Source organism: Saccostrea cucullata, unplaced genomic scaffold (assembly GCF_032062105.1).
Source record: "Saccostrea cucullata isolate Sc308-1 unplaced genomic scaffold, CSIRO_AGI_Scuc_v1 ctg2156, whole genome shotgun sequence".
Taxonomy (NCBI): domain Eukaryota; kingdom Metazoa; phylum Mollusca; class Bivalvia; order Ostreida; family Ostreidae; genus Saccostrea; species Saccostrea cuccullata.
Window position 1 is genome coordinate 16,960 of NW_026941099.1, and position 26,382 is coordinate 43,341.

Genomic DNA, 26,382 nt, shown 5'->3' on the forward strand with positions numbered 1-26,382 from the left:
TTTTAGAGACAATGATGACAGTGTTACTAAAACATGTATGGCTGTGGGTTATGTAAAAGACAACTGCAAAAATATCCGAGAAAAAAATTAAGGCACGTGTATTTTTATAAGAAATTACACATTCGTGTTACTTACTTGTATCCAAAAATTACTAATGCCAAAGAGTTTCAAAAAGCCCTGTCAGTCGATAGGATCTTTTTGCTGAAGTACAAACTCACATATTGACACATAATCAAACATAATAACGTTTTTTTTTAAATAATTCATTTTTGGCTTTCCATTAATGCCTAAAAAAGTGGGATAAAACATCCTCTGACTGTATCAGCTGTGTGATATTTCCAGCGGACACTCAAAATTGCTGTCTTGCGGTGTAAATGATATACAAAATGTTATGAGGGAAATGTTAAATTTTACATTAATATCATTACTACTCTTTATATTATACTGATTTTTTTCCTATATTAAAGTTAGGCAGTAAAATGTGAATAATTCCCTAGAAGTGTCTGTGAATGGACTGATCCCAGTGCGTAAGTCAAATGAACTAATCTCTTCCTCGGAAGCTAATTCCCCATATATCAATGGGCTAACCCCTCGGGCGTTAGTCCGAAAACTAATTCCCCGTCATTCGTACTCGTCTATTATTTTTATTTCTTTTATTTTTTATTTTAGTATTTCTTCCGGGTTATTGCAAAGCTGAGAGAACTTAAACTAAGAGAAATAGCTCATATCTGTGATACATTCCCATGTTCCATATGATCAGAATTTACATACCGAAAAAAAATAACATAATTTAAAAAAAAATATTTGATGAATCACTTGCGACTGCCTCGAATCTGTACAAGGCTTGATGAGAATTTGTTGCATAAACTTAGATACTTCATTGGCTTGAATGGAATTAAAATTAAAATTTTGAAGTAACAGTTTTTCAATCTATGGTGTTGCACGATGAAAACACTAATTTGAAAAAAAAAAAATAAAGTAACATATTAAATGCAATGACAAAAATGAATACAATTTAGTATTTTGTGTCCATACTAGTAGTCAAAATATCTTAAATTTGCTATCTGATCTGACATGCACTGAAGTAATAACGATATTTGTAGTGATATCTTTACCTAGCTACTAATACATATTTAAGAAATAAGGTATCATTTTTTGAGTTTAACTGAGATGTAAAACGGGTTGGTCACGTGATCAAATCCCATAAAGCCCGAAGGGCTTTATGGAAGATTTGATCATGTGTCAACCCGTTTTACATCTCAATAAAACTCAAAAAATGATACCTTATTACTTATATTTACATTTGTGACTTATTCATACTTTAAATTTTGCCTGATTGTTATTTTTAACGTGCGAAATGCGTTATTTTTTAAACCCAACGCATGTATGTAATCCACTAAACGCGCGTCGACCCTTTATGACGTCACAAAGAGATTACGTCGAACGTTTATCCAAACGCACATCTATGACCTCTTGACCCTATACCTGTATTTACACAGTTATAAAAACGCTTGCTTTCAGTAGTGTTATATAAAGGAAAACATTTGCAAATGTAAATATTGTGAAATATGATTATTTTTTCCATAAAATATTAACATCCTTCATATAACTGGGTAGTGCTGATATCTACTGATATTGCTGATAAGAAACTTATTCAAGGTTCTCTACATAAAACATGACTGGCGATTTACGTTTATACTTTGTCATATTTTCAAATACTAGTTTATTTCGTGAGAAATATGAAAATTTCCCCATACAAACACTAGTATGTTTAGGTTACATCATAGAAGCCGAGTAGTATTGATTATATCGTTTTCATGGGGCGTGGAAATCGAGGTCGTGGAGCGTCCGAGATTTCCACGCCCCATGAAAACAATATAACCAATAGTACGAGGCATCTATGATGTAAGCAACTTGTCGCATGTCTAATGACGTTAATTTCATTGAGAGTGTCAAAATTAAAAAAAAAATATTCAGAGTCATAAACTTAAAATTCATTTCAAGCTAGCTCTCCAACGTGTCGGACGTTCTTAGTGAATTTGTCTTTGACTTTTTATCTGAGTTTGAAGATTTTGACTATTTATTTTTGAGGTTAGCACTCGACAAATGTGAAATCACAGAAGCAAATATCAAGAAGTTTAACGATATAAAGTTTGGAGATTTTTCCGTAACGTTCAAAATTTCAAAACAGATTAATCTTTTGAACGACTGGGAACTTTCAACCGAGTTAAATACATGTGTTTTAATTTAGTTAAAGGCTTAGAAATAGCTTAACATCTTCATTTTTCTGTAGTTATGAACTTGTGAAATAAAATTAGTTTTTTTTTCTCATGACCTGATTTCTGCCTCCTGCAGTGATATATGAAGGGGCGTGGAAAGTATTATCGCATATGTGATATGGGATATATCACCACACAAAGATCAAAGAAAATCACCGCAGATATGCGACAATATGTAGTTATTGTCTAAGTTTTGCAGTAAAGACAGTGGATTGTCAGTAATTTTCTAAGTTTGTCACTAAAAATGAGAATGTCAGTATATTTTGGACTTAGTAGTGTATATAGTTTCTAAAATTGATTGTATCTACCTTTGAAAATCTTTTGAAGTTATTGAGGAAATTTTTCTTTGTTGAATATAGAGTATGCTTCTTTAACATCTGTGAGCAATGCTTTGAACTGCATATTTGTTTGCAGATATGTTACCTCATTGCTGAAAATTACACATCCTGAACCCTTCACTGATCATTATCATTCCTTCTCGACAATAAGTTCATGATAAATGTACTCTTACTAAATACTTTAAATACACTATATACAAAATTGCCAGAGTTCGATCTTTTGCTGGGTAGCCTACAGTATATATAATGCTGAGTAAGTGGATATTATAGATATCGTGAGCGACCACAATGCAATTATATCCATACCTTCCATCCTATACTCTTATTATATATAGATCAATATGACAACGCCCACATCTTCAATGTAAGTTGCTTGAATAATAACAGTAATGAACTAGTGATTTAAGTATTCCATGAACCTTTCAGCCAAATTAATCTAGTATTCTTCTTTATGGATGTGTAAAGTATTCATAGTATCAATCTCCAGTGTATCCCTTGCTTAGTTTAATTATTATTGATGAAATAAAATGATACATTCGTTATAAATAAATCATATCTATAAAAAAAATTCTGAAAATGCTTAAAAGGAATTAATTATTATTTTTATTAAACTTTGATCCTTTAATACGTGTAATTTATGAGCAGGAAATTTTACTATAAAAAGTTGATTGACTTGCAAACTGTTAACATTTAAAGTAACAGTTCATGCATTTTTGAATTTAAAAAAAGAGAATAATTCATATTTGTGTTGTTTTCATGATCTTTTGATCAAGAATGACAAGATATTTTGCACTTGTTTGTCATCTGGTCTCCATCTGCATTCAAAGAGATGGCCACGGAGTGAACAGTTGTCAATTTGGGTAAGACTTTTATTTTCATTTTTTCAAATTGATTTAAATTTTCAAAAAAAAGTTTTATAAAAAGGCAGATTTTTAAACTTCGATTTTTTTAGGAGCAGACAGGATGGATCAGTTTATTGCTGTCATAATTATTTTAGAGATGGAAATGTCTGTAGAGGTTGTATAGTATACATGATTATTTATTAAATTAATCTAAATTATTTTGTGTGAGAAATGATAAAAGTTATATGCAAAGTATACTGACACGCAAGAGAAACGCAACAAGCAGTAATCTACAAAGGTTTGAATTTTTTATCTAATGATTTTCAAAAAAGAATACAGTAAGGCTAAACTCACTTTTCAGAACATCAGGGATTTGATAAAGATGTTAAATGATTATCTTTTAACTTTACTAAGTAACATATGACTGTTAAAACACCCCCTCCCAGCCATTCAATTACAACGTGCAAGACTATCCTAAACAGCAATTGCAGCTTAATTTTTACGATACAATAGGTTAATCAATATCGATATCTGAGGATAAGGAATTATTCTTTGCCATTTTTAAATGCCTGTTTTTGAGATGATTAGGTCGAATTTTCTCTAACTTGGCGCATTGTAGTAACCCTTGGACTTCCGGTCCAAGGACTATCATTTATGCATATGATACATGAGACCCCTTTAAGGCATAATGCAGTGTATTTTTGCATCATCAACTCTCCATATCACCTTTACGTTGAGATTTTCCAGTTACTGCAATGGAAATGCTTACTTAAGCCATTTTCGAGAAGCCTTAGCATCGTAACGGGAAACAAAAGGAGATTTTATTTTTTGAAATATTGCTGTTTTACTAAAGATGAACAGTATAAACCCTTAAAACTCCCATAATATTGCCAAATGTTTTGTTAAGCATGCAATTTTTGATTTCTGTTGAGCAGACTCAAACTTGACTTCCGGTTATGGTACGAAAATCGTTTAACCGTTAAATTATCGATATTTACCAAATTGAAGATATCCATAATTTTAAGATACAAAATTCTTTACTTTACATAATTATTTCCCTCAAAGTAGGGTGTTACGTTTCTTTTGCATGTCAGTATATATAATGTACAATGTATAAGATTTAAAGAGGTTCTTAAATGAAGACGTAGTTTACTTTTCAGAATGTCCACCTGGATACTTCGGATTTAATTGTTCTCAAATTTGTCCTGAACTTTCTTATGGACACTTGTGTCGTCTGAAATGCAGTAACTGTACAAACTGTAATCACATATACGGCTGTACGCAATCAACAGGTAATCCTGTCAAATATTTGACATTTTCATTGAAAATTTATTGACATCACCTAATTACGTGAATTATCAATAAGTTTATTGAGAAATGTTTAAGTACTTATGCTGTTCATTTTAGTGAATATTGTTTCATATCATTAGAATATATTAAATTAGATGTCTCGAGAAAAAGAAGTTCTAGCACTAGACCTGCAAATGCTATCATGTCGTCCATGCCATCAATCGACATATCAGATGTACTTGAAAAAGAAAATTCCAGTGTAATATCTTTAAATGGTAATAAGACTCCTCCTGAATTTCATCTTAGAATAATTATCTATACAACCGGATCACTTATATCTTTTGTACTTATACTGATAATTGTTAGAGAAATAAGTAACTCTTCCAAAATATTGTTTCCTCCCACAAATACAAACAAGCCACACAACAGTGGTGTCGTAGAAAACATATATTCAGAGGTTTCTGACGTCATTGATTGCGTCATTCCACATGAAGAAATTGCCTCATCTCTGTTAAACGTGTATTGTAATGATCAGGATGGAGTTTCCGAAAACTCAGAGGGTGGCTGTAAAGACTGTATTTATAGCACTGTGTTTAGAGAAAAGAAAGAGACTGCCAAACCAATATTATCTTTATAAACATCTAGGTTTCAGGCCGACAATACCGTAGACCTTTGTACTAATAAGGAGAAAATAACATTTATAAATAATTGCCTTGACCAACAAAGTGAAGTTTATTTTCATCAAATCTCCACAAAGGAAACTAACAAGGAAATCTTTTCTCCTGAGTCTGTGCAGAGCTCCACAGAGTTTAACAAAAGGGAACTAGAGATAGCTGTGAGCGACTCCAGTCAGGATGCTTGTCCAACATTTGTCCAATTTGTATTGGTAAATAAAACAACGGAAACATAATCTCTTTAATGACATATTTCCTTTAGATATTGACATTTCATTTAAAGTCTTTCTCTTTTTGTGAAATATATATGTTGTTTTTTCACCTATTTTATTATCATTTGAGTGTTGTAGAATGAACATTTCTCTCTAAATTGAAACCAGATATATTCGAAAATTCAAACAAAAAGCCAAAATTATTTACATTTAAAGCTCTTTTTTCTCAATACATTTATCAAAGATCATTAAAATTCCTAAAAGTAAAACGAAAAATTCGCCGAGAGATCGATAGTCCTTATTTTGTCATACGACTGAAATGCGGTCTTCACCCTAATTTTTGATTAAAGGGTCAACTTGTTAAAAATGATTAATCAACACACAATAAAATATAACATGTAATTTGAAGGGAAAAAGTTTAGGTTTCGTGATTTTTTCTCAAAGCATGAGGTTTTACATAGGAATTTAATTTGTGCACATTTTTTTTTATAAATATTTTTTTTTAATTCAAAGATAAAGATTTATATCTGTGTTTTTTAACTTAATATGTTTTTTTGTTATGAATTTTGGAAACAAACAGAGCTGATATGTTGCCTAGGATTGCGTGTAAGGTTTTTTTTCAAAGGTACGTAACAAATACGAGACGCATGTATGTGGGAGAAGTTCGCAGTCAAACTGCATGTGTTGTCTGTGGGCTTGATATAAATCTTGGTAGATCAGTTTCTACTGGGATACATTTAAGTATTCCATAAAATATTCAATATTAAAAAAGGTCTTTTTTACACAAAAGTCCTTTAGACAAAAAAAAAAATTCATGGAACATGCACGTTTTTATTATGTAGAAATATTTTTGAAATTATAAGTTATGATTTTGATTTAGAACAAAAATAATTATGATATTAAAAAGCAAATTTAAAACTACGAGTTGTGGGGATTCTTTTTTGTTAACAAGAATGAATTAAATCCCACATGCCATTTTTATTATAAATACATTATCTACCCTCAAAAATTAACCCAAATTTTACGTATTTCATGGAGCTTGTCAGTCATCTTAGTATATTTCTATTGCAAAATGAATAGTATATGTTTTGTTTGCTTACTGTTGTCATGTTTTCTTATTTATTGATGTTCAAAGTATTCATAGAATCAATCTCCTTTGTGTTCTTAATAATAACTTGGCGCTGATTAAATATAAATGGATAAATAAAATGATACATGTAACAAGATCTTCAGAAACATTTCATAATTTCCTTAAAAATATTTTTTCTTGATAAATTCTAACAAGTCGTTTGATTGTTGTTAAAATTCCCTCTCGAGATTTCCACTCATGATATAGAGACGCCACCACTCATATTTCCCGATTGAGAGCTGCAAACTTTAATCTCGACTCGGCACTAACGGCCATTGAGCATTAAGGCATTTTTTTCGTGCACGAACTTACTGCAACGAACGGTCTCCACGCCCCACAGTCAAACGCGAACACTCAACTCCTTACGTCGCAGCTCTAGAGCAGACAATCTAACAAAATGCACCATATGGGCGACGACAAGTTGTAAAAGGAAGTGAATCATAAATTTATATGAAACTTTAATCCTTTATGTGCAGGAAATTTTACTATATTTACATTTTCCAATGTCTTTCCTTTTATGACAATATTAAAAAAAAAGAAATTCAATTTACAATGACATGCAGTCGGTCACACGATCAGACTTTCTTGCGAATGGAAAGCAAACTGCACGAGGCATTTGGAAAGTCTTGACTCTGAAGTCATATGACGTCGTATTTAAACGTTATGTTGCATTCAATAACAAAGTCTAAATAGAGCATTTTGTCTTTGTAATGTGAATAGAAATTAAAATATAAATATAAGATTCATTTTTAGAGTGTCAATGGGATATGACATGAAGTCGGCACGTGATCAAAGGGCGTTATAGAATTTGATCACGTGACCGACTTCATATCATATCCCAATGACACTCTAAAAATCTTATCAACAAAAGACCTACTGATTGATTTGGAGACGAAGAAAAAAGATGTCGAAAATATGTGGCAAACCTTCAAAACCAATCTATTTACCAACCTAAAAGATAACGTAACAACAAAAACGTTAAAATCTAACAACAGGCTCCCATGGATTAACCACAAAATCAAAAAGATGATCAAAAAGAAACAAAATCTTTACAACCAAGCAAGAAGAACAGGGTTATGGACAAATTACAAACACCATCAAAAAGAATGCAAAAGACAAATTAGGAAAGCAGAATGGAACTACATAAATACAACAATCCTAGAAGGCATGGATAAGAACAATTCAAAACCATTCTGGAAATATGTCAAATCACGCAAACAGGATACCATCAGAGTAGCACCCCTAAAAGATAAAGGGCATTTAATCAACGACAGCAAAGAGAAAGCAAAAATCCCTTTAGTACAATTTTCATCAGTCTTCACATAAGAAAAAATAAAAGTAAGGCCCTCGACAAACATTAACCTCAAATCAGGAATAAAAAGAATCATCATCAGGGAAGGAGGCGTGGTAAAACTTCTGAAAAACATCCATCCATCAAAAGCAGCCGAACCCGATAACATCCCAAACAGAGTCTTGAAACAATGTGCAGACCAAATAGCACCATTATTGTTGATTATATACCAAGACTCTCTAGATACTGGGAAACTGCCAAAAGACTGGCTCAGCGCAAACATATCGTGTATCTACAAAAAAAAAGGTGATAGACATGCAGCTGAAAACTACAGACCAGTCTCCTTAACATCAGTACCTTGCAAGCTACTAGAGCATATTATATGTCGACAAATGATGAAGAATTTGGAAAGCAATAAAATATTAACATCTTTGAACCATGGCTTCAGGTCTGGATATTCATGCGAAACCCAACTCGCTTTAACCATACACGACATGTTACAATCCTACGATAAGGGCCACCAAGTAGACGCAGCGAGCCTGGATTTCTCCAAAGCATTCGACACTCTCCCCCATGATAGACTCCTGCACAAAATCAATCAATACGGGATAAGAGGAGACATCCATAACTGGATAACAAATTTCCTTACAAAAGGACAATGAGAGTCCAGTTAGAAGGGGAATCCTCAGACGACACCAGTGTGGAATCCGGGGTACAGCAGGGAACAGTACTTGGGCCTATACTTTTTCTCTGTCACATAAATGATCTCCCTGTAGAAGTAAAAATATTCAGTTAGGCTCTTTGTCGACGACTGCCTTCTGTACAGGGAAATTAAATCGCATAAAGATCAAAACCTATTACAAAAGAATCTCGAAAAACGGGAACAGTGGGCATCAGACTTGGGTATGAGATTCAATGCAAAGAAATGCTATATATTAATGATACGTAAAAAGATAAACAGCCAATACACCCTTGAGAACCACACCTTAGAACAAGTGGCATCAAATCCCTACTTAGGACTCCAAATACAAGAAGACCTGAAATGGAAAGAACATATAAACAACATCTCAAACAAAGCCAACTCCACCTTAGGCTTCCTAAGAAGGAACTTACAACATTGTCCAAGGGAATGTAGAAAGATTGCATATATAGCACTAGTAAGATAATGGAGTATGGAGCTGTCATCTGGGATCCATACACCAAACAAGAAACAACAAAACTAGAATCCATACAAAGAATAGACGCGAGATTCATAACAAAAGATTATAAATCCAGGGAAGAGGGCACAATGACAAAGATGCTCAAAGAACTTGACCTTTCCTTATTAGAAACCAGACGCCAACAACAACGTCTGATCTTTTTCTATAAAGTGGTTGAGGGGCAGATACCAGCCATTAAACCCGATCAATACATCATATTCCAAAAACAGAAAAGAAACATCAGACCCAAAGTGTACGAAGATTACCAAGCAACAAATATAATATATAGCAGGATAAGAAATAACAGCAGAGCAGTAGAAATACCAGACGCAAAGACAGACCAACTCAAGAACTCGTTCTTTGCGATAAATAGGTACCATCTGGAAGAAGAAGTCGTCCGCGCTCCCAAGATAGAAAGCTTTAAGTCAGCGTTGGAACATCATCGCGACTAAACGCGCCCTCTCTCCGTCACGTCAAAGCCCAACGGGTTACTGTGATGTACCAATACAGATACAGATAGAACTATTAAAACAATCAAAATGAGAGCTGAAAATGATCATGAACATGCATTTAAGTTACAAAATATAATTATGATTAATTACATGTACACCACACTCTGTAAATGTTATCTTGAACAAAGCAACGTACAGGTAAAATTCTTTACATCAGTTCGATTCCAAAGGAGGAATTTCGGTTTAAAATTCATGATCTAAACGATATGTTTAGAGTTGTTAAATAATTATTACAAAATTAAATTATAAGTGCTTGTCCTAACGATTTCACAGTCGGGCATTTTAGTATGGTTCCCAGACTAATGAACAGTAGCAGAAGCATTCTTCATTCAGGGACACATAAAATACTGTACAATATTGTACCTACCGGATCTTAAAATGTCCTCATCTTCTTCCATCCCAAGCTAATTATTATTCCCCTGTTCGTGACACTCTCTTTGAGTCTTTCCAACATTTTCTCTTTAGACATCAACATGGCATTCGATATTTTTGAATTTCAGCGTGTTGTTAAAATTAATTGTTCATCTAGCCCGACTTCGATCCCGATGTTATTGTACTATAAGTCGACAGTTTAAAAAAATTTAAGTAATTTTCCACAGCTTTCTAACGCGGAAAATGGCTAAGCTTCTCATTTTGTAATTTTTTCCAAAGAATTCCTCTACTTTCCTAGCCAAAAAATGTCTAAGTCCAATTTTTTTTTTCAAATTCCAAATTATTCTAATAACTTCCAGACACACTTTTCGAGTTATGTATGGAAATGAATGGAATTCCATGGAATTCTAAAACTTTTCCAAACACCTTTGGAAAATCTACATTAGGGGAAGGGGATATCTGTAAAGGTTGTATGCAATGCTTGAATTAGCTGTTTATTTATCAGATCTTTATTGATCAGTTTTATGCTGAGTTATTTATTTTAGGGAGGGGAATTTCTGTAAACGTTGTATACAATACTTGATTAAGCAATTAAAGTAATCTAAATTATTTTGTGTAAGAAATGACAAATATATGCAAAGTATGTAACGCATTTATAGTAGAATTGACAAACTGTACTCATACAATGTATAGAAGATTTAAAAAAGTTCCTCAAATGAATAAGAAGTTTACTTTTCAGAATGTCCACCCTGATACTTCGGATTTAATTGTTCTCAGATTTGTCATGAACCATATGCATATTATGGACATTTTTGTCATCTGACATGCTGTGACTGTACAAACTGTAATCATGTATACGGCTGTACACAACCAACAGATAATCATATAGGGTGTTTGACAATTTTCATTGAGCATTCATTGACATTAATTATTTTTTAGTAAATTTATTGAGATATGTTTAAGTGCTTATGCTGTATATTTTAATGAATAATGTTTCATATCATTAGAACATATTAAATCCGATGACTCTGGAAAGGGAAGTTCTAGACCTAGACCTGCAAGTGATCTCACGTCGTCCAAGCCTTCAATTAACATATCAGGTTTACTTGAAAATGAAAATTTCAGTGTACCGTAGTTTCTTTAAATGGTAATAAGACTCCTCCTAAGTTTAATCTTGCAATAATTATCTTTACAAGCGGATCACTTATATCTTTTGTAATTCTACTGATAATTGTGAGAGAAATAAGTAACTTTTCCAAGATATCGTCTCCTCCAACGATTAAAAAGAAGCCACACAACAGTGGTTTTGTAGACAACATATATTTTGAAGTGTCTGATGTCAGTGATGGCGTCATTTCACGTGAAGATATTGCGTCGTCTATGTTAAACGTGAATAGTAATGATTACGGCGGAGTTTCCGAAATCTTAGATTGTGACAGTAAAGACTGAATTAATAGCACTGTATTTAGAGAGAAGGAAGAGACTGGCGAACGAACATCATCTTTACAATACATCTAGGTTTGAGGCCGACGATACTTTAGACCTTTGTACTAATAAAGAGAAACTGGTTTTTAATGATTGCCCTGATCAACAAAACGAAATTACTGTTCATCAAATCTCCACAAAGGAAACCAACAAAGAAATCTTTTCTCCTGAGTCTGTGCATAGCTCCACTGAGTTCAACAGAAGGGAACTAGAGATTGCTGTGAGCGACACTAGTCAGGATGTTAGTACATCGTTTGTCCAATTTGTATTGGTAAATGAAACAACAGAGACAACATCCCTTTGATGACATGTCCCCTACCTATAGACATTTCATTTTATTTCTTTCTCTCTTGGTGAAAAGCATGTTGTTATTTTTATCCGATGTATCACTGTTTGAGTAGGATGGATTTGGAAATTTCTCTATTACACTGTACTTGAAATCAGACACATTCGAAAATTATACAAAAAAGCCAAAATTATCTACATTATAAATTTGAATTTTTCTCGATATGTTCTAAATATCATACAAAAAAGAGAAAAAAACCTTAAAGTCCAAGGCAAAATTGTCCTTATAAATGTTTTCATGTGACTGAATGGCAGAATAATTGAAATTTAATGCAGAATAAATCTATTTTTGTTTCAAATTCAACGCTGTGAAAGCATACTACATGTATGAAGAAAAAAATAAAGTGCAATAACACTTTTTCTCTAATAAACTTGATTGTACAATAATGTATTTTTATAGTTGGTGAAGGAATTCGTCTTTGTTGAATTTCACGTAAGCTTTTCTAACGAACGTGAGTAATGCTTCGAACTGCGTATTTGTTTGCAGATAGGATACCCCATAGCTGATCATTATACATTTTTGTTCCCTTTCACAGATCATAATAATTGCTTCTCGACAATAAGTTCAATTATTGTTGTATTCTTACTAATTATCATAAATACCATATATGCCCAAAACAATTGCCACTTAGCTAGCTTATAATATAATGCTGAGCAATAAATTATTGGAGTTTATAGATGCCATACAGTATATGCTGACTTCATAGAGATAAAAAAACAAGATTATATCTTAAATTCAAGATGCTACAATTATAACAATACTAATGTATTGATACAAGTTTTACTTGGAGATCGTTAGTCATATTAGTCAGCATTTTTTAATTGCGAAATTTATAGTGTGTGATGTGGTTGTTACATTTCTGCATATTTCTTTATATAATAATATTCAAAGAATAAATTTTATCAATATCCACTGTTTCCTTCGCGTTGTTTTAAAAAAAAAAATTGGTTCAAAAAATGAATACATGTACATGCAGCAATCTCCTTGTAAACATTTCAAAATTTCTTTTTAAAAATGTTGAAATTTTTTTATCGATAATTGTCCATATTTTTTCTGACACGCCATAAAAGAAAGTAAATCATTAATTTATTTTAAATTTTGATCCTTACTGAGCAGGAAATTTTACTTAAATACATTGATTTTACATGCAAAAGTTTTGCATTGGGAGTAACAGTTGTTTATGCTTTTTTTAATCTAAAAATAGAGCGAAGTTTATAATTGTGTTGATTTAATCAGCCTTCCAACAAGAATGACAAGACATTTTTCACCTTTTTGTCATATAATTCCCATTTACAGTCAAAGAAATGGCGTAGATAGCTATAATCCGTAAAATATTAATATTTATTAATTTTGTTTTTCTAACACTGAAATAAATAATTGTTTCTAAAAGGGGGTATTAACAGGTTCGAATACGATGTATCAGAGACGTGATGTTTTGATTTTACAGGAATGGGGATATCTGTTAAGGTTGTATACTATTCCTAATTTAGAGGATTAATTATAATTTTTTTTGTACAAATGGAAAAAAATGTATGTGCATTAATATCAAAAATTGACAAACGGTCCTCAAACAATTCCGAGAAAATATTCCTAATATAAGAAAAAAATTGCTTTTCAGAATTCCCACCATGATACTTCTGATTTAACTGTTCTCAAATTTGTTCTATTCAATGTTACGGACCATTACGTATTCTTAAATACAGTTACTGTGCAAACTGTAATCATGTATATGACTGTACACTGTGCTACCTTTTCACAGTATTAGAGCATATGAAACAAATCTAGATGTCGCAAGAAAAGAAAATTTTAACACTAGACCTGCGGCTGCTCTCATCTCGTTCATGTAAATAAAAATACATTAGATGTGTTTAATAGTAAACATTTAAGCATGTAAAATATAAATAACAAGTTAACTCCAAAGCTGATCTTACAACAATTATCTATTATTTATTTTATGATAATCAATATTTCGGATGACGAATATCTGTTTTGATTCTACTAATTATAATCTAGAGAGAGATACATAACTTTTACAAGATGCTGTCTTCACCTAGAAAGAAACATAACAAAGCACGTACTTGCAACAGCGCTCTCATTGACAAAATATATTCAAAGGTGTCTGACGTCAGCGATGGTGCCATTTCAGGTTTTGAGACTGCCTCATCTAAGTTAAACGTTATACGTTATGATAAAGCTGGCGTTTCCAAGCTCTTAGTGTGTGACTATAATCAATGCATTAAAGTGGTATGTCAAAAATATCAGAGATATATGTTTGATTAATTGGTCGATTGTATACTGTTTAACGTCGCTCTCCAGAATATTTCACTGATATGGAGACGTCACCATTGCCGGTGAAGGGCTGCAAATTTTGGCCTATGCTCGGCACTTACGGCCTTTGAGCAGGGAGGGGTCTTTATCGTTCCACACCTGCTGTGACACGGGGCCTCGCTTTATACGGTCTCATGCGAAGGACCGCCCCATTTAGACGCCTTTTATGACAAGAAATGGGGTACTGAGGACCTATTCTTACCCGGATCCCCACGGGGTAATATATGTTTGACACAGACAACATATTACATGTAGGCGTATAAATTTATACTGAAAAAGATTAACATTTCTAAGGGAAAAACAAAAAAAAAAGATGTCGTGAGCGATTGCAATGTAATGATATTCATAGATACTATCCTAAGTAATGTCTACACTGTCTTCGTAGGGATCAATATAACAGCGCTTACATCTTCAATGCAAGTTGCTTCGATATAATAGTTATAAAGTAATGATTTTAGTATTCCATGGAGCTTGTTAGTCATGTTAATCAGCACATTTTCATTGCAAAATAGATAGTGTGTTTTTTGGTTGTTTAATGTCGTGATTTCCTTCTTATGGCTGTTCAAGATATTCTTAGTATCAATCTCTACCGTTTTCTTGGAATTTATATTGTTTACACATCATTGGTGAAATAAAATGTTACGCGTGACCACGTATTCAGAAACATTTCAGATTTTGTTTCATGAAAGATTGAAAAGTTTCCTTGAAATTTTTTCTACATGTAACACTTTCTCGAAGGAAGTAAATCATGAATTAATATTGAATTTTGTTCCTTTATCTACAGGAAATTTTACTATAAAAATTTGCAAACTTTTAGCGATGAAAAAAAAAATTGTACATGATTTTTGATTTGAAAAATAGACCAGAATTATTATTTGTGCTTTGCTATTTTCATGATCCTACCACCAAGAATGACGAGATATTTCGCACTTGTTTGTTATATGATATCCATCTGCATTCAAAGAAAAGGAGTAAAAAGTTGTCAAACTGAGTAAGAAGATTTTTTTTTATCTCTTCAATTTGATTTATATTTTTCATGTTTATAAAAGGAAGGTTTAAATTTTTATTTTTTTAAGGATCATGGAAGACGGATGTTTCATGCTGTGTTAATTATTTCAGGGAGGGGAATGTCTGTAAAGGTTGTAAACAGTACATGATTAAGCTATTAAATAAAATCTCAATTATTTTGTTTAAGAAATGAGAAATATCTGCAAAGTATGTAACGCATTTGTTGTAAATTTGACAAACTGTCTTCTTACAACGTACTTGAAGATTAAAAAGGGTTTTTAAATGAAAAGACTGTTTACTTTTCAGAATGTCCACCCGGTTATTTCGGATTTAGTTGTTTTAATATTTGTCCTAAACCATATTATGGACCCTTTTGTCATCTGACATGCAGTAACTGTACACACTGTAATCATATATACGGCTGTATGCAATCAACAGGTAATCCTATAAAATATTTGACATTCTAAATTGAAAAATTCATTGACGTCACTTAATTACATAAATTATTAATAAATTTATTGAGCAAGGTTTCAGTACTAATGCTGAGCATTTAAATAAATACTGTTTCATATTATTAGAGCATATTAAATCAGACGTCTCTAGAAAAGGAAGTTCTAGCACTAGACCTGCAACTGCTATCATGTCGTTCATGTCATCAATCAACACACCAGATTTACCTGAAAATGAAAATTCCAGTGTAGTATCTTTAAATGGTAATAGGACTCCTCCTAAATTTAATCTTACAATAATTATCTACACCACCGGGTCACTAATATCTTTTGTAATTCTACTGATAATTGTGAGAGAAATAAGTAACTTTTGTAAGATATCGTCTCCTCCCACAATTAAAAACAAGCCACACAACAGTAGTTTCATATATTCATATATTCAGAGGTTCATGACGTCATTGATTGCGTCATTTCACGTGAAGATATTGCCTCGTCTATGTTAAACGTGAATAGTGATGATCATGACGGAATTTCCGAAATCTTAGGTTGTGACAGTAAAGACTGTATTTATAGCATTGTATATAGAGGGAAAGAAGAGACTGGTGAACGAACATCATCTTTACAAACATCTGGGTTTGAGGCCGACGAAACTTTAGACCTTTGTACTAATAAAGACAGACTGATTCTAAATGATTGCACTGATCAGCAAAATGAAATTACTGTTCATCAAATCTCCACAAAGGAAAACAACAAAGAAATCTTTTCTCCTGAGTCTGTGCAAAGCTCCACTGAGTTTAACAGAAGAGAACTAAAGATACGTGTAGCCGTGAGCGACTCCAGCCAGATTACTAGTCCAACCTTAACCGAATTTGTATTGGTAAATGAAACAACAGAAACAACATCTCTTTGATGACATATTTCCCTTACCTCTTGACAAATCATTTAATTTCTTTCTCTTTTTGAGAAATCTATATGTTGTTATTTCTACCTATTTTATTATCATTTGAGTGTGGTTGAATGAAAATTTCTCTACAAATGGAAACCAAACACATTCGAAAATTCAAACAAACAGCAAGAATCATTTACATTAAAAGCTCTTTTTTCTCAATACATTTATTAAACATTATGAAAATCCTGAAAGTAAAATTTCTCCAAGAGATCAATAGTCCTTTTTTTGTCATACGACTGAAATGCGAGATGTTAAAGGCAGTCTTAACCCTAATTTTTGCTTAAAGGATCAATTTGTTAAAAATGATTAACGAACACACAATAAAATATAACATGTAATTTGAAGGTGAAAAGTTTTTTTTAGCCGGTGATATACATTCACTTTTATCCTATTCAAGATTAGCTGGGGAGAGACTTTTCTTCGTTCTTTTTTCTTAAAGAAAGTGACATAAAAAGCAAAGGTTATACTTTTGATTTTTTTTCTTAAACAATGAGGTCTTATATAAGAATATGTGAACATTTTTTATAAATAACATCTTTTTAATTTAAAGATAATATTAGTTATCCAGGTTCAATCAAGGGTGTACGGGGATTTACCCCGGGTTTTATTCCATACACCCTGAGGCCGCAGGCCGAAGGGTGTATGGAATAAAACCCGGGGTAAATCCCCGTACACCCTTGATTGGACCTGGATAACGAATTTATTTCCTTTGTACCAATAAAAATGCTTTGTAAACATCAGAGTGTGTCTCAATCTATCGATTAGAAAACTACGTATTGAGAATGTATGCACTGTGACGTCACGTTTTATTTACACCCGGCCCAAGTCGGGTGCACGGATATTTACACCCGACTTTGTAACCAATCAAAGCATGTGTTACAAGCTAGATAGGAAATAAAGATTTATATCTGTGTTTTTAAAACTTAATATAATGTTTTTTTTCTGTTCTTAATTTTGGGAACAAACAGAGGTAATTTGCACCCTAGGATTGATTTTTTTTAAAGTACGTAATAAATACAAGACACATGTATGTAAGAGAAGATCGTAGTCAAACTGAATTGTGTTGTCTGTGGGCTTGTTATGAATCTACGTGGAAACATTTGAATATTCCATATAATATTCAATATAAAATAAGATCATTTTTACACCAGAGTCCTTTAGACAAAATGAATTCATAAAAGATGGACGTTTTTATTATGTAGAATTATTTTTGAAATTCTTAATTTTGATTTTAATTTGGAACACAAATATTTCATATTAAAAAGCAAATTTAAAACTATGAGCTGTGGGGATACTTTTTGTTACCAACAACGAATTAAATCCCACATGGCATTTTTATTATAAATACATTATATACTCTCAAAAATTAACCCAAATTTGACGTATTTCATGGAGCTTGGCAGTCATGTTAGTATATTTCTAATGCAAAAAAAATGAATAGTATGTGTTTTGTTTGCTTACTGTTATCATGTTTTCGTATTTATTGATGTTCAAAGTATTCATATAATCAATATCCTTTGTGTTCTTAATAATAATAACTTGGCGTTGATTAAATATAATTGGATAAATAAAATGCTACAGGTAACAAGATCTTTAGAAACATTTCATAATTTCCTTAAAAAACATTTTGTCTTCAAGTGATAAATTCTAACAAGTCTTTTTTTAGTTGTTAAAAGTCCCTCTCGAGATTTTCACTCATAATATAGAAACACCACCACCTGCATTTCCCGACTGAGAGCTGCAAACTTTGATCTTGACTCGGCACTAACGGCCATTGAGCATTAAGGCATTTTTTTTCGTGCACGAACTTACTCCAACGACCGATCACTACGTCCCACAGTCAAACTCGAACACTCAACTCCTTATGCTGCACCTCTAGAGCAGACAATTTAACAAAATGCACCATATGGGTGACGACAAGCTGTAACAGGAAGAAAATCTTAAATTTATATTAAACATTAATCCTTTATGTGCAGGAAATTTTACTATATAAAGATAATTGACAGGCAAAATTTTAGCATTGGTACAGTTGTTCATGCAGTTTAAAATCAAGAATGATAAAATATTTTGCACTTGTCTGTCATATGATTTCTATCTGCTCACTACGAAATGTAGAAAGTTGTCAAGATTCGTATGTTATTTATATTTATTTTTCAATTTATTCTATAATTGAATTATTTTTGCATAAAAGAAGAGTATAAACAAAGAATATTTTTGGTTGAAAGACGATCGATGGATCAGGGGAGTGTTTTACGAACTTTTACAGGGATGGGAATACCTGTAAAGGTTGTATGCAAATCTTAATTTAATTGAATAAATAATCAAATCTTCATTCTTTTGTCAGGAAATAAAAATATGCAATGCATGTTACGATTTCATAGTAAATATCGACAAACTGTCCACACGGAATGTATGAGAAAATTTCTAAAGTTCCATAAATGAAGAAGCAGTTTACATATGTACTTTTCAGAATGCCCACCCGGATATTTCTGATTTAGTTGTTCTGAAATTTGCCCTGAACTATATTATGGACCCCTATGTAATCTGAAATGCAGAAACTCTACAAACTGTACCATGTATATGGTTGTACACTATCAACAGGTAAGCATATCGAGAATAGGATATTTTTCATTGAAAATTCATATGCAACTACTCAATGAGGTGAATTATTAATACATTTATTAAGAAACGTTTTAGTAAAGTACTTATGACGTATATTTTTGATACACACTGTTTCATATTATTAGAGGCTATTAAATCAGATGTCTCCAGAAAAGAAAGTTCTAGCACTAGACCTGTAACTGCTATCACGTCGACCATGCCAGCAGTCCATACACCAAATGTACCTGAAAATCAAAGTTCCATCATAGTATCTAAAGGTGGTAACAAGACTGAAGATGAAAGTCCTAGTATTGTATCTTTAAATGGTCCTCCTAAATTTAATATTGCAGTAATTATCTATACAAGCGGATCACTCATATCTTTTGTAATTCTACTGATAATTATTAGAGAAATGCGTAACATTTGCCAGATGTCCTCTCCAACAAATAAAAACAAGCCACACAACAGTGGTTTCGTAGAAAACATATTTCAAAGTTTCTGATGTCATTGATAACATTATTTCACGTGAAGAGATTGCCTCATCTATGTTAAACGTAAATAGTAATGACCAAGATGGAGCTTCTGAAAACTCATAGGGTGACTGTAGAGACTGTATCTATAGCACTGTATTTACATGTAGCTATAGAGAGAAGGAAGAGACTGCCAAACCAACATTATCTATACAAACATCTAGGTTTGAGGCCATCAATATTTTAGGCCTATATACTAATAAGATAAAAATAACCTTTATGAATGATTGCCCTGACCAACAAAATGAAATTAATTTTCATCAAATCTCCGCAAAGGAAAACAACAAAGAAATCATATCTTTAGAGTCTTTGCAGAGCTCTACTTAATTGAACGGAAGAGAAATAGAGGTAGCAATGAGCGACAGCAGTCAGGATACTTGTCCATATGTCTAATTTGTATTGGTAAATGAAACAACAGAGACAACACCTCTTTGATGTCATTTTCCCCACCTACTGTCATTCATTGTATTTCTTTCTCTTTCGATGCAAAACATATGTTGTTATTTTACCAGATGTATAGTTGTTTGAACATGGTAGAATAAAAATTTCTCTATAACTTGAAACAAGATGCATTCGAACATTTTAATAAAACAGCCAAGATTATCTACATTTTTTAAAAGCTTTAAATTTTCTCAATTTGTTCTAAAACAGCTTTAAGAAAAACCTTAAATTATAAGGAAAAATCCTCAGAAAAACCTTAGCTGTCCTTATTTCGTCATGTGATTGAAATATGCTATTTAAATGCAGTTTAATCTAAATTTAATACAGAAGAAACCTATTTTTGTTAAAGACACAACATAGTAAAACGTACGACATATATATGATGAAATAAATTAAATGCAAATTAAATACAAGTTTTTTCTCTTATATAATTGATTGAACATGTAACAACCACAGATGAACTTCTGTACATGTAGTTGGTAATTTTTTTCTTTGATGAATATATAGTATGCTTCTCTAACATCTGTGAGCAATGCTTTGAACTGCATATTGGTTACCTCATAGCTGACCATTATACATTATGAACCCCTCCACAATAATAGCAATTGCTTCTAGAGAATGAGTTTAATAATTGCTGAGTTTTTACTTATTATCATAAATACAATATATACATCAAAACAATTGCCACTGAGTCAGCGTATGCTATAATTCTCAGTAAGTGGGTTTTATTGAGGTCACGAGCAATCACAGTGTAATAATGATTTTCATATTTACTAGCTACCCTACATCAAGTATGTACTCAGTTCTACTGTCTTCATGGAGATAAATATGACAACACTAGCATCTCAATGCAAAATTCTACAATTATAACAGTAATAAAGTAGTAATTTGGTTATTTGATGGAGCTTGTCACGCATGTCAGTGAGCAGATTTTTATTTTTAAAAAAATTGCTTGTGGTTGGGTTGTCAGATTTTGTCATGTTATCTTGTTAATGATGTTCAAAGTATTTATAGTATTAATGTCTATCGTATACTTTTTTAAACAACATTAATTGGTTAATTACATAAATGAAATAAACGACGCGTACGGTCGTTAAATATGTAATGCAATACACAGTTCATCACAATAAATATTGAGGCATTTGATGTGATTTTTTCATATATGAAAATTTCTATTAAAGATCTCGTAAACATAGATTATATCAAATGTTTTCTTATCGTATTTGATAAGAAATCTATTTTTAAAGTAAGCATGGTCACTACACTGAGCTGAAAACTCTTTATAAATTATCTCTGCCAAGAAGGTGAAAATGAAAGCGTTTTTAAAAATTGCGATTTTTTTAACACAAATCGCCGAGAACCTCATTTCAAGATATGATATTTATTTGTAGAAAAATTATATTTACCACTGTATACTTTTCAGATGGATTCAATAATTCAGAAAAAACAAAAGTTCAAATATAACAGTCGATATGGTCAATTGAAATTTGTGGGTATACCGAAAATTTCGACTGTAAGTGTCATATGAAATTTGAAAATGTTATATTTAAATGGAAAGACATTGTTGAAATACTAAAGATTTAATCATCGCAGCATTTTGTAGAATTCTTATAAAGGAAAAACATATAATAATATTTCAATTGATAGGTGCCCTATTTTCTAACAAATGTCCAAAAGAAAGCATTCGTAAAATGGGCCAACGGTTTATTTAAAACAAACATTTAAACAAAATAGACGATTTAATAAACTTGCTTAATGTATAACGAGACCTGGGTGCCCTGAAATAATATTAATGATGAGGAAATTGAAATAAAAAAAAAAGGGTGCAATTTAATTATGTTAAAGAGAAGCAATGTCTCCAAACATTAAAAATGTACAAACATCAAAATGAAGGACTAGCAATGGTAAATTTTATCTTTAAATTGCACAAAAAAGTTGAACATATTTCCTTCAAAAGATGCCCAAAATTCGGTGACCAGGGTATATTTCTTGTACATGGCAACGCAGCTACATAATTATACGGTTAGAAAAATAAATAGAATATTGAAGAAACGAAAGTATACAAGACTTTTCAATCATCTCGAAACTACTGTGGGATCTTTTTATTCCCAAAACAATAAAATTAATCAAAAGAAGATTGTACAATGTCAGATATGTATTGAAAAATGATATTCATCAGTGTCTTTGAGGCATCCCTAAATATGAGTATGCTAAGAATTTCTGTTAATGGATATGAAGACCTTAGACATGTGTAAAGAATAACAAGGAATGCCTTGAGGGATTGCAACTATTTAGAATATGTATTACGCACTTTTCTTTCTTTTAGATGACATGTTGCATTATTTAATAACGACCTTCGTGTAACGACTTCTTTATAAACATGTTATAATTTCGTTTTAAAATGTTTAAAAGTGTTGTAGATATTTCTCGATATATTTTCTGACACACTGTAAAGGGAAGTAAATAATTTATTTATTTTAAACTTTGATCCTTCATGTGCAGGAAATTTTACTAGAAAACGTTGATTGACGGCCAAAATTTAGCAATGGAAGTAGCAGGTGTTCTTTCAGTTTTTTTTTAAATTTAAAGATAGAGCGAAGTTAATAATCGTGTATATTGAATAATTCTTCATCAAGAATGACAAGACATTTTGCCTTTGTTTTTCATATGATCCCAATCTGCAGTCGAAGAAGTAGCGTAGAAGGTTGTCAATATTCGTAAGATATAAATAATTATTTGCTTTGTCTTTCATTTCTTTAGTATCCAAGCAATTTCAGATTATATATGAAATGCACTTAATAGCAACATGTGCCATATCGAGTTTCATTGAGAAATATGGACTGTTTTTTAACTAAAGAACAAAACTCTCTTATTCTATATTTCTTACATAACTAAACAAAAAAGACATCTGATAACACACACAGTTCAACCTTAATGTTTGTGTGCTTAAGGACATTAATACGGTTTTCAATAAAAGAAGAGCCTAAGTTAATGTAAAAATTCAAAGTATTTTATGTGATTAATACTATTACTATTGATTAAACAAACTACAGCATCTTTTGTCAGAAAAAATGAAATGTAAAAAGTTAAACACTTACCTTTTTTTCTAAATTCATGAAACAAAATCATGTTAATTTTTTAAGCAATTCAGTTCAAATTTCTTATAACTTCATGGTTTACCGCATGATCTTGCAAGGACTTTTCCAATTCATGCACAACCAAACACGGTATCAGGTGCAAATTTACTTTATCAGGGCAGAACTGAACGTTAGGATAGTTTATGTTCTTGCCATTGATAGTCGAAAGCCTGGGTTATCGTAAAGAAACATACATGATACTTTGAAATCATTTTTGGGTAATGATATATGACATGGTGTTGTCATGGGATATGGGATTACTTTGCATTAAATGAATCCTATGTTTCAAGCATTCGCATTCTCATCAATGAAACCTAGAGTAAGTCTTCAAATAATATTAGAAAAATACTAAACTATTGCAAGATATCTTCCTTTTCTTCAAGGATTTATGACGAAGTAGACTATAGCGTATTTTTGAACAATGTATATTCAGAGGTCTTTGACGTCATTGATAACGTTGTTTTACGTACAGAGATTGCTTTGCCTAGGTTTGACGGTATAAATAATGATAACGTTGGAGTTTCCAAAATATTATAGGCTGACTGTAATGACTTTATTGATAGTTTTGTGTGCAAAAAAGGAAAGGTCAGGGAAACTTTTACAAAAATGCAAGTTTGAGGCAGATAATGCATTAGGCCCTATATCGGTAAATTTTCCTAAAAGTAATTTTTCTCTAGCATGATTTGGACGTCACTTTAGTAAGAGGTTATCCGTTTATATTTCCAAGCACAATTTTACATGAAAATGTCATGCAAGTTAAATTCAGAATTGGCGTAATAGAGGAAAACATCTAATGCCAATAATAAGATATGAATGATCGACAGAATGTTACATGTACAGTTATTAGCTAATTTTATTTAATTCATGAATGTTCAAGGTAATTATAGTATCAATCTTTTTTAGGCCAAAAAATATATACCTATCCAGGCATGCATTTTTTGTTTGTATCATCTGTCCTAAATATCAATGATACACGTTACATCTTTTTAAGAAACATTTTAAATCAAAAGAAACTTAAAAAAGAAGTGCCGTTGTATTTTTCTGATAAATTGTGAAAGGAAGTTATTCATTGATTTTACATACAGGAAATTTTTCTGTAAAATGTTGATTGTTAAATATTCATATAGGATGTGACAAGAGTTGTTTATACATTTTTCATATTTAAAAAAGAGAGCAAAGTGAATGATTGTGCTGTCTTCATGATCCTACCATCAAGAATGGAATGGAGATATTTTTCATTTGTTTGTCAAATGGTATCCTATTGTATTCAAGGAAATAAAGGCATTTGTCCAAATCCGTAAGATTTTTTAAAAATTTTTCTGTTTATTTTAAAATTGAGGTGTGTGTGTGTCATAAAAGGAAAGTTTATCCATAGGGTACTTTTAGACTCAACGACGATGGATCAGGGGTGTGCTGTTTAAACTTTTACAGGGAAGGGGATGTCTGTCAAGGTTGTATGCAATACTTGATAAAGCAATTAAAATAATCTAAATTATTTTGTGTAAGAAATGAGAAATGTATGCATGATACGTAACGCATTTATAGTAGAAATTGACATAGTGTTCTCATACAATGTATGAGAACATTTTCAAAGGTTCAGAAATAAATGAGCAATTTAATTTTTAGAATGTCCACCCAGATACTTCCGATCAAATTGTTCTCAAATTTGTCCTGAACCATATAACGGAAAGTTATGTGGTTTTAAATGCAGTAGCTGTACAAACTGTAACCATGCTGATGGTTGTTCATTATCAACAGGTAATTATATCAAGTATTTGAGATTTTGTATTGAAAATTCATAATATCACTCAAGTACTTGAATTACTAATAAATTTATTGAGAAATGTTTTAATACTTAGGTTGCAAATTTCAATAAATACTGTTTCATATTATTAGAGCATATAAAATCAAACGTCTATAGAAAAGGAAGTTCTAGACCTAGACCTGCAAGTGATCTCACGTCGTCCAAGCCATCAATTAACACATCAGGTTTACTTGAAAATGAAAATTCCAGTGTAGAATCTTTAAATGGTAATAAGACTCCTCCTAAGTTTAATCTTGCAATAATAATCTATACAAGCGGATCACTTATATCTTTTGTAATTCTACTGATAATTGTGAGAGAAATACATAACTTTTGCAAGATATCATCTCCTCCCACAATTAAAAACAAGCCACACAACAGTAGATTCGTAGACAATATATATTTTGAAATTTCTGATGTCATTGATTGCGTCATTTCACGTGAAGAGTTTGCCTCGTCCATGTTAAACGTGAATAGTAATGACAACGGCGGGGTTTCCGAAATCTTAGAGGATGACAGCAAAAAAGGTATTTATAGCACTGTATTTAGAGGGAAGGAAAAGATTGGCGTACAAACATCGTCTTTACATACATCTATGTTTGAGGCGGACAATACTTTAGACCTTTGTACTAAGAAAGAGAAACTGATTTTTAATGATTGCCCTGATCAACAAAATGAAATTACTCTTCATCAAATCTCGACAAAGGAAAGCAACAAAGAAATCTTTTCTCCTGAGACTGTGCAGAGCTCCACTGAGCTTAACAGAAGGGAACTAGAGATACGTGTAGCAGTGAACGACTCCAGCCAGGATACTAGTCCAACCTTAACCCGATTTGTATTGGTAAATGAAACAACAGAGACAACATCTCTTTGACGACAACTTTCCCCTTCTTATTGACAAATCATTTAATTTCTTTCTCTTTTTGTGAAATCTATATGTTGTTATTTAAGTGTTATGAAAGTTGTTTAATGATTATTAATTTACACTGTAGTCTCTTGTATTCACTTGCTCTTTGTTTGTTTACGTTTTACCTTAATGGAATCTTCCACTGAAAGAATCTATTTGCTAAATTAAAGATGGGTTCTGCCCGGAGGGCAATTCTATTAGTTAACCAATCAAATTGAGGGGTTTTCTATTCTTGTAAAGCGACCCTGTTATCCAATCA

At 31.9% G+C, this 26,382-nt stretch overlaps 1 protein-coding gene and 1 long non-coding RNA gene across 2 annotated transcripts; both read left to right on the forward strand.

The window, feature by feature from the left end:
* The first annotated feature begins 3,331 nt into the window (after window positions 1-3,331).
* Window positions 3,332-11,980, forward strand: LOC134257198 (uncharacterized). The gene is made up of 6 exons (XM_062739839.1): window positions 3,332-3,477; window positions 3,570-3,634; window positions 4,620-4,751; window positions 4,890-5,362; window positions 5,507-5,635; window positions 11,264-11,980. Exons 1-6 carry the CDS (start codon window positions 3,392-3,394, stop codon window positions 11,585-11,587), a joined length of 1,209 nt encoding a protein of 402 aa, XP_062595823.1. The 5' UTR covers window positions 3,332-3,391; the 3' UTR covers window positions 11,588-11,980.
* A 12,618-nt stretch (window positions 11,981-24,598) lies between these two features.
* LOC134257195 (uncharacterized) lies at window positions 24,599-25,163 on the forward strand. The gene is made up of 3 exons (XR_009989871.1): window positions 24,599-24,709; window positions 24,799-24,863; window positions 25,039-25,163. It is a non-coding gene; the product is annotated as an uncharacterized LOC134257195 (long non-coding RNA).
* The last annotated feature ends 1,219 nt before the right edge of the window (window positions 25,164-26,382 follow it).